The sequence below is a fragment of the Tamandua tetradactyla genome, chromosome 7, assembly GCF_023851605.1.
Source record: "Tamandua tetradactyla isolate mTamTet1 chromosome 7, mTamTet1.pri, whole genome shotgun sequence".
Classification (NCBI taxonomy): domain Eukaryota; kingdom Metazoa; phylum Chordata; class Mammalia; order Pilosa; family Myrmecophagidae; genus Tamandua; species Tamandua tetradactyla.
This window is the reverse complement of record NC_135333.1, coordinates 6,726,199-6,742,076: the sequence shown is the minus strand read 5'-3', so window position 1 is coordinate 6,742,076 and position 15,878 is coordinate 6,726,199. Positions and strand designations below refer to the sequence as shown.

The following is a 15,878-nucleotide window of genomic DNA, read 5'->3' as shown; positions in this document are numbered from 1 at the left end:
AATAAATATTTTACAGGCATAATTTATTCTAGGGCATAAATGAATAAATGGCAATTTTAATATTTTAATCCAATTTCTTTGTTTTTTAGGAGAATCATTTTACACATGGCTAGAAGGTAAACTTAATGTCTCTGATTTAAATTTATTAGCTTCTAAAAAATGTATGTATTAAATACATTTTAATTTAATGTAGTTAAAATTTATTAAAACTTACATTTTTGTAAGTTTTGGAATTTCATTAAATAGGCAACTAATTTTGACAGTATGGTTAGAAGAAACTAATGTGTGTTTTAAGGTTATTTGGGGGAAGTAAAATTTAAAAATTTTGAAGATACTGATCTTTGATAAGTATTGGGTTTTGGCTTCCCAATGTTCATAAAAATATACAGGCCAAATACTGTCATCAGTCTTCTCCAGTCTTATTTCCATTCTATATGTAATACTTATTCAGACTACTTTTCAATAGTGGTCTATAGTATACAAATCTATGTTTAAAGTAGATACAGTCCTTTTAGTAGGAAGTACTTTATTATATATAAAATTGAGGGAAAGTAAATTTGAGTTCAGACGTTTTTAAACATGTCTGCACTTAACCATAGTCTAAGCTTGTTTAATTAAAGGATAAAGCAATTGTAAATCACAGTGTATTAGATTCTTTTGCATTCTCGTGTTTTCCAGAGTTGAACATATAAAATATTATTAATGGAAGGCTGAAACATTCTGGGATTTTACAACGTTGTTAAATAACTAGATATATGATGCTTTTTGGTTAATAACTAGATCTATAAAGCTTTTAAAATTTTAACTTTACCAAATTGCCTTTAGTTTATGAAACCAAAAATTAAAATATGTTGATGAAAGATAAGAAATTGAATGATATAGGAAAACTGATATTTCATAGCCATGGCATTATAAGAAATCTAGAGTTAAACTAAGTACTTAATTATATATTTTAAATGTTTGTTAATCAGTCATAGTATCTTAACATACTTTCTCCTTTTAAATGAATTATGTATATATGTTGGCCATTATTGATGTGCAAATACTGTTAGAAGTTATGTTGATAAATAGCCTGTAGGGAAGAAGATGCTTAGATTGTTTAATTAGTTCTACTCTAAAAGATACAAAATGTAAAAAGTAGCAGTTAGGTTAAAAGAGGTAGTCAGAGATTTAGAATATTATAATGGAGGATGAGAATGAACTTTAGGGGTAATAATTGGATTCTAGGGTATTCTGTACCAGTCACTCTCCTGGTATCCAATATTCAGTAGTCCCTGAATATTGATAACATAGTTCTAGAGAGCACTTCTATTAATAGACAGCTCATTCAGCCTTTTCTGAGATTGTTTCCTCAGTGAGGTATGCGTGTGGCAGTAGTCGTCCTACTTACCTACACTGTGTATGTAGATGATACTTTTGAAAAGTCCTTTGAAAACTATTAAACAATATTCAAATGCCAAATAATGCTATTAAATCTAGCCCTTTTATGAGAAAAAACAATTATATATCAGTGTTTTATAATTCATTTGTTGAAATGAATTTGAGTGAAATGAAATCCAAAAGAGGAAAAGGAAGAACCACTTTCTGAATTGGGTAGTTCATTTTGCTCTGTTTGACTAGAAATACAAGTTGGTGAATCAGGCCTTTGTACATCACATTTTGCAGATGTTACTTAAGATTATGGCTGGGAGGGGTTTTGTCCTGGACCTCAGTAAGCAGAGACAGCATCAGGCACTAACAGCAGACTGCAGTTGGGGAGAAGTGCTCCAGCAATTTACTGCTAAGCATGTAGTGTATCCTGTTGTTGCATTCAGTTTGCACATCTTTTATTGTTACCATTTTACCTGAAGTTACCTAGTTGGAAGTACATTTTTACCCCTCCTTTTTCACTTACCACCCATCCCCATTTCAATTAATGGGCTTTGTGGGCTTTGCAAATTAGAATTGCCTCCCAGTTTTCAGGTCCTGATTTTTAAGCATATGAATTTTCATTGGCTTTGCTTTGCCTCTTGTCCTTTCTGTGGTCTTTCTTTAGCTATTTTAGCAGACATAAGCACTGCTTAGAGAAATAGATTGGAAGGAAAAGAAAGTGAACTTCAAATTTGATCATTTTGCTACTTAATAGCACATTTGATTAAAAGTCTTTTTTTTTTTTTTTCGCCTGGGCAGCACCTCGAATTGAACCCTGGTCTCCGGCATGGCAGACCTACTGAGCCACCATGGCCTGCCCTGATTAAAACTTTTAGTAGGGGAAAAGTTAGTACTTAGTGTTTTGTTAAATTTATTTATATTATCTTTGTGTCCCTTGTTATCAATAATATTCAAAACTGGCCATATAATTTTTGGAGGAAACTGTAAAATAGAATTTAATTTCTACTTTTTGGTCTTCAGCCATGACATTTAGAATATTTTAACAAGAATTCTCAATTAGGAATGAGATCTAAAAAATAATTTTTTTTTTCCTATTAGAAGTAAGTTGCTTCAGGGCCATCTATGGTAGGACATAAAGTAAATTGAAGATCTAAAAGATTTTGAAAAGATACAAAGTAAGCCACATAAGTACTCTTACACTTTTTAGATTTTCTCAGCATATAAATGAGATTATTTCTTATTTTCTATCATGAAAGGCTCATTCTCCCTTTGTAGAGAGTGTTAAACAAAAAACTGTTGTATGATGAGGGAGATAAAAAGCTCATTTCCTTTGCAGCTTGTGAATTCTTAAAATTTACTTTTCTGCATTTTTCTTTGGTTTAAAGTTTTTCTATGAAGATTATGTATTACTTTTATAAAAAAGAGAAAGCCTTTTAAAATGGAATCAGAGATAGGGTAGGATAGTGGTATTACACTGCCCTCTGTCATAAGTTTTTAGCAAAGACTGTGGGTTAAGAAAGCTCTGTAAAATAATTTTTCATATTTCTGAACTCTAGATCTGATAAGAGTCTACTCACATAATAGTCAAATTACTTTTTTTATTAATTGAAAATCCTTCATGACACTTTCAAATTTGGTTCATTATAAGTGAAACATAGCAGTTAAATAGAATTAAGAAACTTCAGAGCTGATTTAGAGGAAGGAGATAAACAGAATTCAGGCTCTTCTACCCCTACTGTTAAGTAGGATCAAATAAAGAACATACATAGAGAAGGACAGAGGCAGTGACTTTTAAATCGTTAAACCAAAGCAATGACTTTACAATTACATTTGCTTTAGTAAGTTTATAGCCTAAACCAAGAAAAATCTGTGCTGCTGCCTTTTGAGCAACATGGGAAATTGCCAACTCCTGTTCATAGTGTTTAGACCTACAATAGCCCAACTCTTCTTTCTTATTCTGCATTAAGTTCTCATCCTACTCAGTTAACTTCATTCTGAAGCTAGAATCTTATTTTATCTTCTAGTGAGAGAATCTTAATGTAGTTGTTTTTTAAAATTATTCCTTGATTTATTTATAATGCCCTTGAATCTTAACTTTAAAAATAAAGCCTTGTTTATTGAATCTCCTTGATTCACCATTTCTGTTATCTAAATGAGTGTGATTTCTTTTTCAATATTTTTTTGAATAGGTTTGTGTTTGGAGAAAAGAGTCTTCTATAAGCTTATATCAGGACTTCACGCTAGTATCAATTTACATCTATGCTCAAATTATCTTTTGGAAGGTAATTGGAGATTTTGATTTTTGTTGGCAGGGTGGGGGAATACATAGTCTCCATAGAATTAAAAAAAATGCCTATTTACTAAAAAAAAAAATGTATAATATTTCTCTTTTCTTTAGAAACCTGGGGTAAACCTAGTTGGGGACCTAATATTAAAGAATTTAAACGCCGCTTTGACCCTGTGGAAACCAAAGGAGAAGGTCCAAGAAGGCTAAAGAATCTGTACTTTTTATATTTGATTGAGCTTCGAGCTTTATCAAAGGTGGCCCCATATTTTGAGCGTTCAATCGTTGATCTTTACACTGGAAATGTAGAAGAAGATGCTGACACAAAAAACCTTCTACTGAATATCTTTCAAGATACAAAGTAAGATTTGAGTACCAGTAATCTGAAATGTTTCACTCTATATTTTAATGAGGTAGCTCTAGACATAAAACAAAACTGATCCCTAAAAGTTCGGCAGAGACATAATAGCATCTATAAAGCTTTGCTGCAGAAACTTTAACATCTGAGGATAGGTTATTTTTAAAATGTAATCTATTTTTATTGCTCTTTCTAATTTTGTATTCCTCCAGTCATTTAAATTCAGATGGTATTGTACGTATGTTAGCATTAGGATAAATACCGAGAGGAACATTATTCTTATCCTCTACAGTATAACCTTTTTATTGTTGTTAATGTGTGGTCTGTAAAACGTACATTTCAATATGGAGAATAGTTGGAATAAGTTATTCCTTAAATTTTAAAAGAATGTTAAGGGAGTGTTACAAATTTTTCACATAAATTGTTTTTAGTAAATAATTTTTGAAATTTTTATCATATAATTTCTTTAAAACACTAATCTTATGAATTACAAAGCTATCTGTAAGTTGCTTTAGTCTTTTATTGAGGAGTTTATTTGTGAACTGTTTGTTACATTCCTTCATTACTAAACCCTACACAAGAGTAAATAATGAAATAACTGATTGTAGAATAGAAAATTCTACCAGAGCTCTAATACATAGCCCTTGGAATTTTCATTTATAACTTATTATAATATTGTCATTTTATCAGGTCCTTTCCCATGCACTTTGATGAGAAATCCATGTTTGCAGGTGACAAAAAGGGAGCCAAATCATTAAAGGTAAAAAGTTCTTGATTGGGGAACAAGGTGGAGAGCTGTTTATTGATTGTGTGTTAATCTTGTTCATCTAAACTCTTTTTTTTCCAGTTCCCAACTTGTTGAAATTGGTCTGAATGGACTTTACTATAATAAAAAGCCCTCTCTGTACTTCCTTTTGAATTTCTTTCTCCTTTGTAGTTTGTCCAACTGTTCAGTGAGTCCTCTGTCATTACTAGGTCCAGGAAGTATGATCCTTTTGTAAATGTCTTTCTAAAAGGTAACAGATTATCCTGTGAGAAAGTACTTAGAGCATTTTAGCTTCCTAAAATGTTTGATTTAAAATCAAAGTATTTATTGTAGCTTTGATGCATCTTTCATAAAATTATCAGCTGTTAGCCACTTAGAGGACAATAATAGTACATTTTCCTAAAATTTTTATTATATAATGTTAAAATTTTTTAGACTATTATGACTTTGTCCTTATGGATGAAAATAAAAGACAAAATACCTGTTATCCTATGATATCAAAAGGACAATATATTTTAGGAACATTATAAAACTTCACATTAAGGGTTCTTTAACTTGTTAGCATTAAGGAATAAATTATAACTTTAAAATGTTCATAAAAGTATTTAAAATTAAAAAAAATTTTCAGGTTGTGAACAAAATTTCCTATGATATGCATATCTGCCACTGTGTGTATATATAGATACAGAAATACAAATACATAGGGAGACACGTTTAAAAAAGTATTTAAAATTGACTGGCAAATACTATTCTAGTACAGGTCAACAATCTTATATATAATGTGGAAATCTAAAAAGCTCCCCAAACTGATTTTTTTTAAAATTCTTGGTGCAAATTAACTTGTTAGCAAAATCTGACTTGCACTGTGATATGAGAATATGTATAGACTTTTAAAAAAATTCTGCCTTGTATGAATATTTTTATATTTTGCTGCAGAAACATATTAATTAAAGGGCATTGCCACACACATGCACACAAAGATGGGGTATTTTATAATATATAGTGTATGTACTGTATTTTCTTTCTAAAGACTGAAAAATACTGAATTCTGAAATATTTGGCCCCATGATGTTTCAAATGTGGGTATACTATAAGAACTAACAAATTAATACTGACATGCTACATTGCTGAGTTTCTTGATATTTCTGAAATGAAATAAGTATATTTTAGCTTCTTGTTTTATATTTGTTTTAGAGACAATATGCTATTATGGTATTTAATATAATGTTAATCCATTTTTATAATGCTTCCTGTCTTCTGAGCATGTATACAAACTTTATACTTTGAATCTTCAGAATGTCCCTGTATAATAGATAGGGCAACTATAATTATTTATATTTTTATAGATGAGGAAAGTGAGACTGAGAAAGGCCCAAGGTCTTACAACTTGCCTTCAAACTACATATTGCTGAAATTTTTTTTTTTTTTGCTATTTTTCAAGGATATATAATAAAGGAGAACCTAAGTCTATTTTTCCATCTGCTCCAGAAAGCATGAATTATTTAAGAATGGAGAGCAAAGGAGTTTTAGTGTTCCATTTATTTTGTCTTTCTTTTAGCAAAGGTATCATCAAGTCCTATCAACTCTCTGGGTAGGTGGGCAGGGCTTATGGTAAACAGAGTTTACAGGCTATTTTCCTCCAGCTTCATGCAATAAAATATTTGCCTCAGTGCAGTAAAGTGATTTTTATTTTCTGTGTTTTCTATGATGTGAAAAAGAACCGGAAACTTTGTCTTAACCAGTATTATCCTCAGGTAAGGTGGAGACTCACCTGACAGTCATAAGAAACCACGCACAGATGCTCACAGGCAGAAGAGTCTCCCTCAAGCAGGAAAATGATTATAGCAAAATACAGGGATCCAATTAAGCATCACAGTGGAATCTGCATTAGCAAACGTGGGAAACTAAGGCCATACAGCTTATATAGCCTTGTGATCATCAATTTTGATTAAGCACTCATTTAAAACATAGTGTGGTACTAAGGATAGATATAAAAATTGATAATTATTCTAGAGCTAGATTTCTGACATATGTTCACACAAGCAAAAACAGCAAAAATAATATAAAAAGATATATTTACCATTGGTTACATACAAGTATCAATGGATGCCACAGGTTAAGTTCCTTAAAAGAAAAGACCATGCATTACTTACTTTTGTGTCCCCCATGGTGCATATCTTGGTGTTTTGTATAGAGTAGTCTCCCAATAAAAAATTTATTGAATATATGGGATGAATGTTATACATTTCCATTAATGTTAGTTCTTTATACCATTATGCTATACAAATTCAAATATTTTGTTATTCATTATAGAAGAACACAGCTCATTCATTAATATACTTCAATACTTTCATTTCTTATAGTTCAGCCAAATGCAGTTTAATTTTAAAACTCTAATTAGAATGAAAATATTTTCTGCATGTTAGGAGGAATTCCGGTTACATTTCAAGAATATCTCCCGTATAATGGACTGTGTTGGATGTGACAAATGCAGGTTATGGGGGAAATTACAGGTATGTGTATTGTCTTCTGCTTTAAAACAATTGCTAACCTTAAATTTTTCCAAAAGTTTTTATTACCATATCTTCATTGCTCACTGAACTAGAGTTTAGAAATAGGCACATCCAAGGTGTAGTTTTTCCATTTTATTAATGTAAAAAATATTAAGTCCCATATGTTATGGCATATGTATAAGGATGTTTTTCATATTATCTTGTGTTAATGATTTTGGTTTTATCATATCTACGTTTCTATTGGTATAATCTCAGATTCACTTCTAAAGTTTGTGGTTATAAATATATTCATATTTTATATACTTAGATAAAAGGTAAAATATAATTATATAAAAGTCTTAACTATCAAATTTTCCTTGTTGAAATTGTTTCAATGATCAAAAGAAGGCAACATAGTCACTAAAAAGGAAAGCTCTGCCAGATAGGTCTGTTACCCTGTATATTCAGTGTAAAAAAGAATATTTGATAGTTTATCTCTTATTTTCTTACAAAGATGATAATAGGTCATAGAAAGTCAAGAGACAGAGTTATTTTAATGGAGGCAACACTGACAACATTTTTTTCTTTTTATATGAGACATTATTAAGTGTAGGTATCACTGATAGTCTCAGTTTGATTGTTGGCAGTTATACAAAATGGTTTTAATGTTACAAAAAGAATATTGTAATCCTAATGGGTATTTTCTGTGTTAAAAAAATATATTTTGGTGATTTGGAATAGTATGGTATGTGTCCAGCAGTTTTAAACTATTCAGGTTTCCTTAACAGCTTAGATAAATTTATTATATGTGTAATCTGTGAGAAGTAGAAGCTGTTATGCCTGAGTTACTCCTCTTTGGTAATCCATGCTTTTTATTTTTAAAATTAAATTTGGGGCGGGCCACGGTGGGGGCAGGCCACAGTGGCTCAGCAGGCAGAGCCACACTCTGACATGGAATCTTGCCTTCCATGTCAGAGACCCGATTCCTGGGTTCGATTCTTGGTGCCTGCCCATGCAAGAAAAAAAAGAAACCAATTAAATTTGAACTGTTCAAGCTTTCTTTTACTTTTTACAGGATATTTTACATAGTTTAACATTTTGATGAAAAGTTCAGCTTGTGTGTATTTTCTGATTGTCACCACAGTGACATTGTTTAACTGTTATAGCAATTATATAAATTTAATTGTAACTTTATTGCTATTTTCTTTAGACTCAGGGTTTAGGAACTGCCCTGAAGATACTATTCTCTGAAAAAGAAATTCAAAAGCTTCCAGAGAATAGCCCATCTAAAGGCTTCCAACTCACTCGACAGGAAATAGTTGCTCTTTTAAATGCTTTTGGAAGGTAAGAACCATTTTCACAGTGAAGACTTTGACTCCGCTGTTGGTTAACAAACTGCAGAGATCAGTTTCTCTGCTAAACTAGATTTTTGTTTTGTTTTGTGTACAAAGAGATAAAATATCATATATTGTCATAACTGTACTCACTTGACTTAGAGTGTCCTTAATGTTGACAAGTCAGGTTCGCTACAGGTCACTGGAAAAATTAATAGCTCCAGACTCGAATATTTCTCAATTTACTTCCTCAGTTTTTGTAGGGAAAATAACCTAATAGTATATTCTTTAGCTACGTTATGATATGTTCAAGTACAAATACCAGGAGTAAGAAAAGCTTGGTTTAAAAAGTAGTAGGAAAAAAGAAAGATGAAATCCTTCAATTGCTCTTTTATTTCTTAAGCTGAGGAAGAATTTTTCTTTTATTCATTCCACCTTGGTTTTTTCTATTTTTGGACATACAGTTTTCTTCTTTGTTTATACCACACTTAACGTTCAAAGATAATTTGAGTAGGCCTACATAGATAGCATGCAATACCAACTAACTGAGGAATACAACAGAACAGAAGGAAAGAATCATAGAAAATAAGAGAAATAAATGTTGTGTCGTCCCAGGGAAAAAAAGACAAAAGTGTCAAGTCAGGGGAAAAATTTGCTTTAAAAATAGTGGATCCAAGTGGTCCAGAGATGATTCTTTATGCTTTCTTAACCCACATTTTAAATTAAAAAGAAGCAGTTAAATTAAGGATATATTAACTTCCCCTTCCTTACCTTAAAGGCAAAATTTTCACCTGTTGCTCCCATGTATTTAAAGATGACTGTGTAGGTTGACATTTCAAAAACAAAATAGCCATACAATGACTAACATTAATTAATATTTCATGAAAAATTCAGTCTACCCACTCATGAAGCCGATAGTAAAATAAAATAGGAAAGAATGGATTAAATTTAAGCTATTTAAGAATGAAATTTATATGAAAAATAATTTAAACAATTTAAATCTATTTTAAAATTAAATTGAGAAAATGCAAATATTAACTTCCTCTGTATTTCCCTGGGTCTCATAAAGAATATTCATAAATGTAACACTTCTAGTCTTAGTTCTGTAGTCTTCTTATACTGCCTTTTATTGTTTTCTGGACAGTACTGGACTCAAGTTCAGGAGTCCTAGAATTCTAGAATCCCGGCTCTGCCATTTACTAGTCATGTGAGCATAGATCACTTCTTTCTCTTAGATTATTTCTTTACTCTCTGTAAAATGAAGGTGATGAAAACCTTTTTGATAGCGTTAATATGAACATAAAAAATGACCCAGTATGTATGATAGCCCTTTTTAAACTACAATATGCTACGTAAATTATAAGGGCAAGAGGTGTGGTACTCTTCTTGTTTAGTACTCTTATTTTTCAGTACTTTAAAGAATTGCCTTATATTTTTTTCTGACTTAATTAGGTTTGAGAAAACTTTCTTAAGGGTAATGACTCTCAGTGTGGAGTTGGGGGGGGGTAACTGAATGATTACACAAATAGGGAGCAGCTTCATTTAATCTTCATTTTCCTATCCCAGGGAGAACCAAATAGTTTTCCATCTGCTTTTAAAAATTCTTTTAAAATATTCATCTCTTTTTTTTCTAATCATAAAAGTGATCTTCAGGCATTGTAGAAGATGTAGAAAAATATATGAACATAAAATTAAAAACACAAATACCCAATCTCTAAAGCTTGGACTGTTTTTATTTTTGGGGGGGGGGTGCATGTGACAGGAACCAAACCTGGGTCCGGAGCTTTCTACCAATGAATAACCTATGTACCCCTGATGTCTTTTTAAATGTGTATTTTCCCTCTCTCTATATATAAATTAGTTAAAAAAAATACATGTTTTTTTTGTGTGTGTGTGTATAGAGAGAGTTGAGATCATACATTTTGTATATTCTGTTATCCATTATTACTTAACAGTATATTGTAATCATTCCCAATATTATAAAATTTTTTCATGAGTATTTTTAGTATTTGCCATTATTCTATTATATGGACATACCACAGTTGATTTAGCCATTCCCTTGTTATTAGACATTTCTATTGTTACTTATTTTTTGCATATTTTTAATGCTAGGTTGCACAGTGTTGTTCATGTATCTTTATCCAAACATCTGACTGATTTTTAAGATAGATTCTAGATTTTTATTGTCCACATCTGCAAGGTTTTGTTATCTTCTTGATAAGGGGTGCCGGACTGTGGTACAGAATTATACTTGTTTATCCTGTGTTGCTCCATAAAGGCATTCCCTTGCTACAGAATTCCTAACCATCACTGAGTATCATCTTTTTAAATATTTGCCAATTAGAATAGTTGAAAAGCAGCATCTAATATTGTTCATTTATATTTTATTACCTAAGCTGCTCAAAACAGATACCGTGAATGGGGTTGGCTTTTAACAATGGGAATTTTTTAGCTTACAATTGGAGGCCCTGAGAATGTCCAAATCAAGATGATGCTTTCTTCCCCAAGATGAGTTGCCGGTGATCCTTGACTCCTCTGCGACATGGTAAAGCATGTGGCAGCATCTGCTAGTCTTTCCCTTCTCTTCCGGGTTTTACTTTCAGCTTCTCGTGTCCGTGGCTTTCTCTCTCTCTCTTCCTCCCATTTATAAAGGACTCCAGTAAGAGGAATAAGACCCATTCACACCTTAACTGAGGTAGATCATCGACAGATCCTGCTGCGGGCCCACACCCACAGGAATGGATTTCATTTAAGAGCATCTTTCTGGGATACGTACAACTTCAAACCATCACAATATCTTTGATTACTAGGAATGTTTTGTCCTTATTCATCTAAAGTTTATTCATCTCAACTTTTTATTCCTTAAAAAATATTGTTTAGATTTAACTTAAATCCAAATGAATTTTTCCATGTTGTGTGTAATATATGCTTTTAACTGAGGAACTAACTTGAATTTTTGTAGTCATTTCCACAGTTCTAGCAAATAATCTATCCATATTGATTCATGAAGCTTCCTTTAGTACATAAAGATCTTATTTTTCAAGGTCTGTTTCTTGTCCTATCTGTTCTATTTTGTTGAACTATTATTTTGCCAGAAAAATTACTTGATTTTCCTAAAACATAAAATTGGAGTTAATTATATCTACCTCGTAGGATAGTCCTTGTAGGATTAATCTATGTGATGTGTTCAGAACATTCCCTGACATATCCTAAGTGCTCAGTAAATGGTAACTTTTCGTACTTCAAGTACTTAGAGAGAAGAAAATTTAATACTGCATATCATATCATCCTAAATTATAGGAAAGAGGAACATTGGATTTTTATTATCTCCAACCTAAATTGTATAAATTTTCCATTCTAGTGGTTTACTTCTGGACCTGGGCTCAGAAGCAGTCATTATTCATCCCATAATCATTTACTGAACACCACAAATACTGTGTACACTGTAGGAATCTTTGTTTGTGAGCCTGATGATATTTTAAGGTCCTTGTGATGTAAGCTGTTTTTCTAATTCACAAACTGAAATTTTAACCTCCTGGAGCTAATAATATTTAAAAAAATGTGTTTAGGGAGCAAGAAAAAAAGAGTGGTAATCTGGAGGGGAATGTGCAAAATGAATCTATAAGACCACATGTAAATGATTTGAGATTTATTGTTATGAAATTATTCATATCACTGCTTCCATCATTAATCTAGAACTATTGCTAATAAGAAGTAGCTGGCTTCCTTTGCCCATTCTAAGCCAGGATCAAAAAAATCACAGCTCTGTTGACAAGTGACTAGCTTCCTTTTCCTTTTCTAAATGAAGACTGAAGAATCATAGCTCTGTTTTGTCAGTCTTTAATAAAAATAGTACAGCAATACTCATTTAAAAATGATGTTTCAATGTTTTATGCTGCCTTATAGCTTTTTATTTAGATTTTGCTTTCAGATTCTAACCCATGTATAAATATCAATAATTTGAAAGATGTGTCATATTAGATGTACTAATATGCTTTTTTTTCTCTTACAGGCTTTCTACAAGTATAAAAGAGTTACAGAATTTTAAAGTATTACTACAGCACAGTAGGTAATACAGGCTTTTACATGCTTAATTAGAGACATAAAGTTTGTGAAGCCTTTTAGTCTTGGACATTCAGCAGAAAGAGACTAATCTTCTAAGACTTCAAGAATTCTGAACTTTTGGAGAAAATTCAAATGTTCACTTGAATATTTATGATCCTAATAGATTATCAATTAGATATATTTATAAATGAAGTATACTTTTAAAACATGTAAATTATACTAATTCTGTTTAATTTCATCTGTTGAACATTCTGTTATTCCATTTGTTTAGAATTGGCTTTGTTCTTATTCTAGTGTCCTTTATTTCCATTTGTCAAACTTTTAAGTGACTGTGTCCATCCTAATAATGTTAACAATCTTCTGTGGAAAAGGAGAAAGGAGAACTTGGGAACAAATGTTGCTTAGGACTGGTATTGTGATAAAATTTTATCAGTGATTTTTAAAGTGTTTTTAACCTTGCCTAGCTCTCTGTGTGTCACCTTAGATAATATGGAACTGTCAATATGATGTATGGCCCTTTAAATGTATAATTGCAGAAGTTCCTCGGGAATCTCCAGGACTTCAGTTTCGTTGGTTTTTATTTAAGATTTTTAGTTGCTGTTGTTGCTGTTTTGTTTTGCTGTAAAGGATCTGTCTTGATAAAGGTGAATAGTATTCTGTCCTTTGCTACCCAGCCCGATTTTAGGTATATGTAGTGTGCTGGCTCAAGAGTACTCTTACAACCTACAAATCAGTTTCTTTTGATTTTGCCTTTCTTTGACCCTGCCCCAAGTTTATAAATTTTCATTTACTTTAAGAAAACAAACACAAAAAAAAGTTGCATAAATACCTATTTAGCAGATTACTTCTTGAAAAAAAAATTGAATGCTATTATATGGATTTATAACACCAATTAAAAACATATACACAAACCACTATTTTAAATTAAAGTAAGCAAGCATTTTTAAGGATTTTATTTTAAAATACAATCTATGCAATCTTCTAACTCTCGATTTTATTTTCTTTGGGAGGATATTTAAGCAGGTAGATTAATTCAAGTTTCCTTTAACCTCCTCTCCCCATTTTTTTTTATAAGTTCTTGTATGTAAATAGTACTTTGTATGACTTGTACCAAGAGATGACTCATGAATACTAAACTCTCATTTTCTAAACCTGGGATTTAAATATCCTTAAACAATATTTAAAATACTGATTTTTTTAAAGGTGTCAATAAATATAATGTGATTAATTTGGAAGGTTGCATCTGTGTAGACATAATGCGGGTACAAAATAAGGTCTCTGCAGTCTTTTACAAAGTAAATAATAAGTGCTCTTAAACCCATATCTTATCCTGCCAAAGTCTGAAAGTGTTCATTAATTATTTAATGAGTAAGTTATTTTAAATTCTATTTAGTTTGTTCATCCCTCTTTAAAAAATATTTAGCCACCCCTTATTGGGATATGGTTGGGGAGTAAGGAATCAGTAGTCCTGTTCTCACCTCATTTCTAACTTTCATAAACTCGGGTTTTTGTTGATGGTGGTGTGGGTGGTATTTTTTGACTGTTGAATAAAAAGGCTGACTTGATTGAAGACTCCCCCACTTTTTTCTTTTTAAGGGGTGCAAATATTGTATAGTAGGGAGGAGGCCCTTAAGGCAACTTGTCTAAAAAGTGAATAGCTATATAATCTTGTTGATAAACGTAATGATTTATTCCTTAGCATTCAGTTTAAGAAAATGTGAAAGTTTTGCACTTTGTCTTCTATTATTACTGTAAATTTAAATATCTTTTTGGTAGGTTACTTCGCCTTTCCCTCTGTTAAAGATAAAGACTATTATTTAAACTTATTTACCCGAGAAAATTCTTGGATATTTCCATTTATTGCTTTTTAAAAATAACTATGATTTGTTTCAAATTAAGGAAAAATTGTGTATTTCTTAAATGATTGTGTACACTGTAGGAATCTTTGTTTGTGAGCCTGATGATATTTTATGGACCTTTTGATGTAAGCTGTTTTTCCAATTCACATACCTTTTCTTGTAAAGCAAAACAGAGTACTGATGGTATTGTGAAATGCTTGGGTGGCAAATGTCTCTTGGCATTTTGTCTTTCTTTCATCACCAATTTAAAAATCCAACACTTGATAATATAACTGACAGAAATGATTGTACCAGCTGATGTAGTAAGGAAAATGAAGGAAAGGAAAATATTCCTTCCTTCAATGATAATGAGTTTATTTTTTCTTAAATAGCATGTATGTACATTAGAAAAACTATATATTAAAATTGGTAATCTTTGAATGTTTCACCAGTTTTGATTCTTAGTTTATGAGGTGGGTCAGAAAGAAGAGTAACAGATTTCAGTTTTGAAGTCTGATAAGTCAGAACATTTTATTTTGACATTCTAACATTGTGAATTACTGAATATTCTGTATGTATGTGAAACACTGTGACATATTTTCCAACTTTGCCTAGGTGCCATTGTATCTAAGAAAGGACAGCTATTATGATCTTCATCAGCATTGCCTTCACCTGGAAATCTGGGAACAGTTCACAAAAAACCTCAGCAGTTTGCAAACTGAAGTACCTGCAGAAATCATAGCTATTCACCAAAATACACAGATTAGGTGTGGGTGCATGATATCATGGAAATTGTTTGGTAAAACAAAACACAAATTCATGTGCACTCCAATTTAAATAATCTTTATAGATGCAGCTTTGACTCTGAGCGGAATTCCAGAAATTTGCTGTTGTACAACCACGAGATTCTAGAAAATGTGAATTAAAGTAATTGTTTCTGCAAATTTTTCCTTCTTGCTTTTTCTCCCCTCTTGTTTCCTTTTATGAAGTGAGGGTTTTCTTATAATATGTGGGAGGGGAGAAAATATATTCACAAGAGGTCTGAGGTTGTTTCTTCTAATCATAACAGCAAGTGTTTATGAGCACTTTTAAAGGAGCTATCCACACAACATCTAATCTTCACAGCCACACTAGCAGGTAGCTACTGTTACTTCTCTGTTTTAGAAATAAGACAGTGGAGGAGATGAGAAGCTAAATAACTTGTGCATGATCACAAATTTTATGTTGTGGAGCTAGAATTTGAAACCAGGAAGTCTAAGTCCAAAACCTTTTCTCAGAACGTGGTATATTTGTGCAATTTTATAAGTTATCCTATTACCATTCAACTAAAAATTGAGGACTTTTAGTATCTTCTCTTTTGTATTGAGTCA

General features: G+C 31.6%; 1 protein-coding gene across 2 annotated transcripts in view; it reads left to right on the top strand.

Moving 5' to 3' along the window:
- Positions 1-15,452, top strand: part of ERO1B (endoplasmic reticulum oxidoreductase 1 beta) — a 188,788-nt gene extending 173,336 nt beyond the window's left edge. For both annotated transcript variants that reach the window (XM_077168419.1, XM_077168420.1), the window contains exons 10-17: positions 90-116; positions 3,561-3,653; positions 3,770-4,016; positions 4,704-4,773; positions 7,206-7,292; positions 8,482-8,615; positions 12,618-12,674; positions 15,124-15,452. In XM_077168419.1, the coding sequence (XP_077024534.1) occupies positions 90-116; positions 3,561-3,653; positions 3,770-4,016; positions 4,704-4,773; positions 7,206-7,292; positions 8,482-8,615; positions 12,618-12,674; positions 15,124-15,139 (731 nt within the window). In that variant the 3' untranslated portion in view covers positions 15,140-15,452. The remainder of the gene's footprint in view (positions 1-89; positions 117-3,560; positions 3,654-3,769; positions 4,017-4,703; positions 4,774-7,205; positions 7,293-8,481; positions 8,616-12,617; positions 12,675-15,123) is intronic.
- The last annotated feature ends 426 nt before the right edge of the window (positions 15,453-15,878 follow it).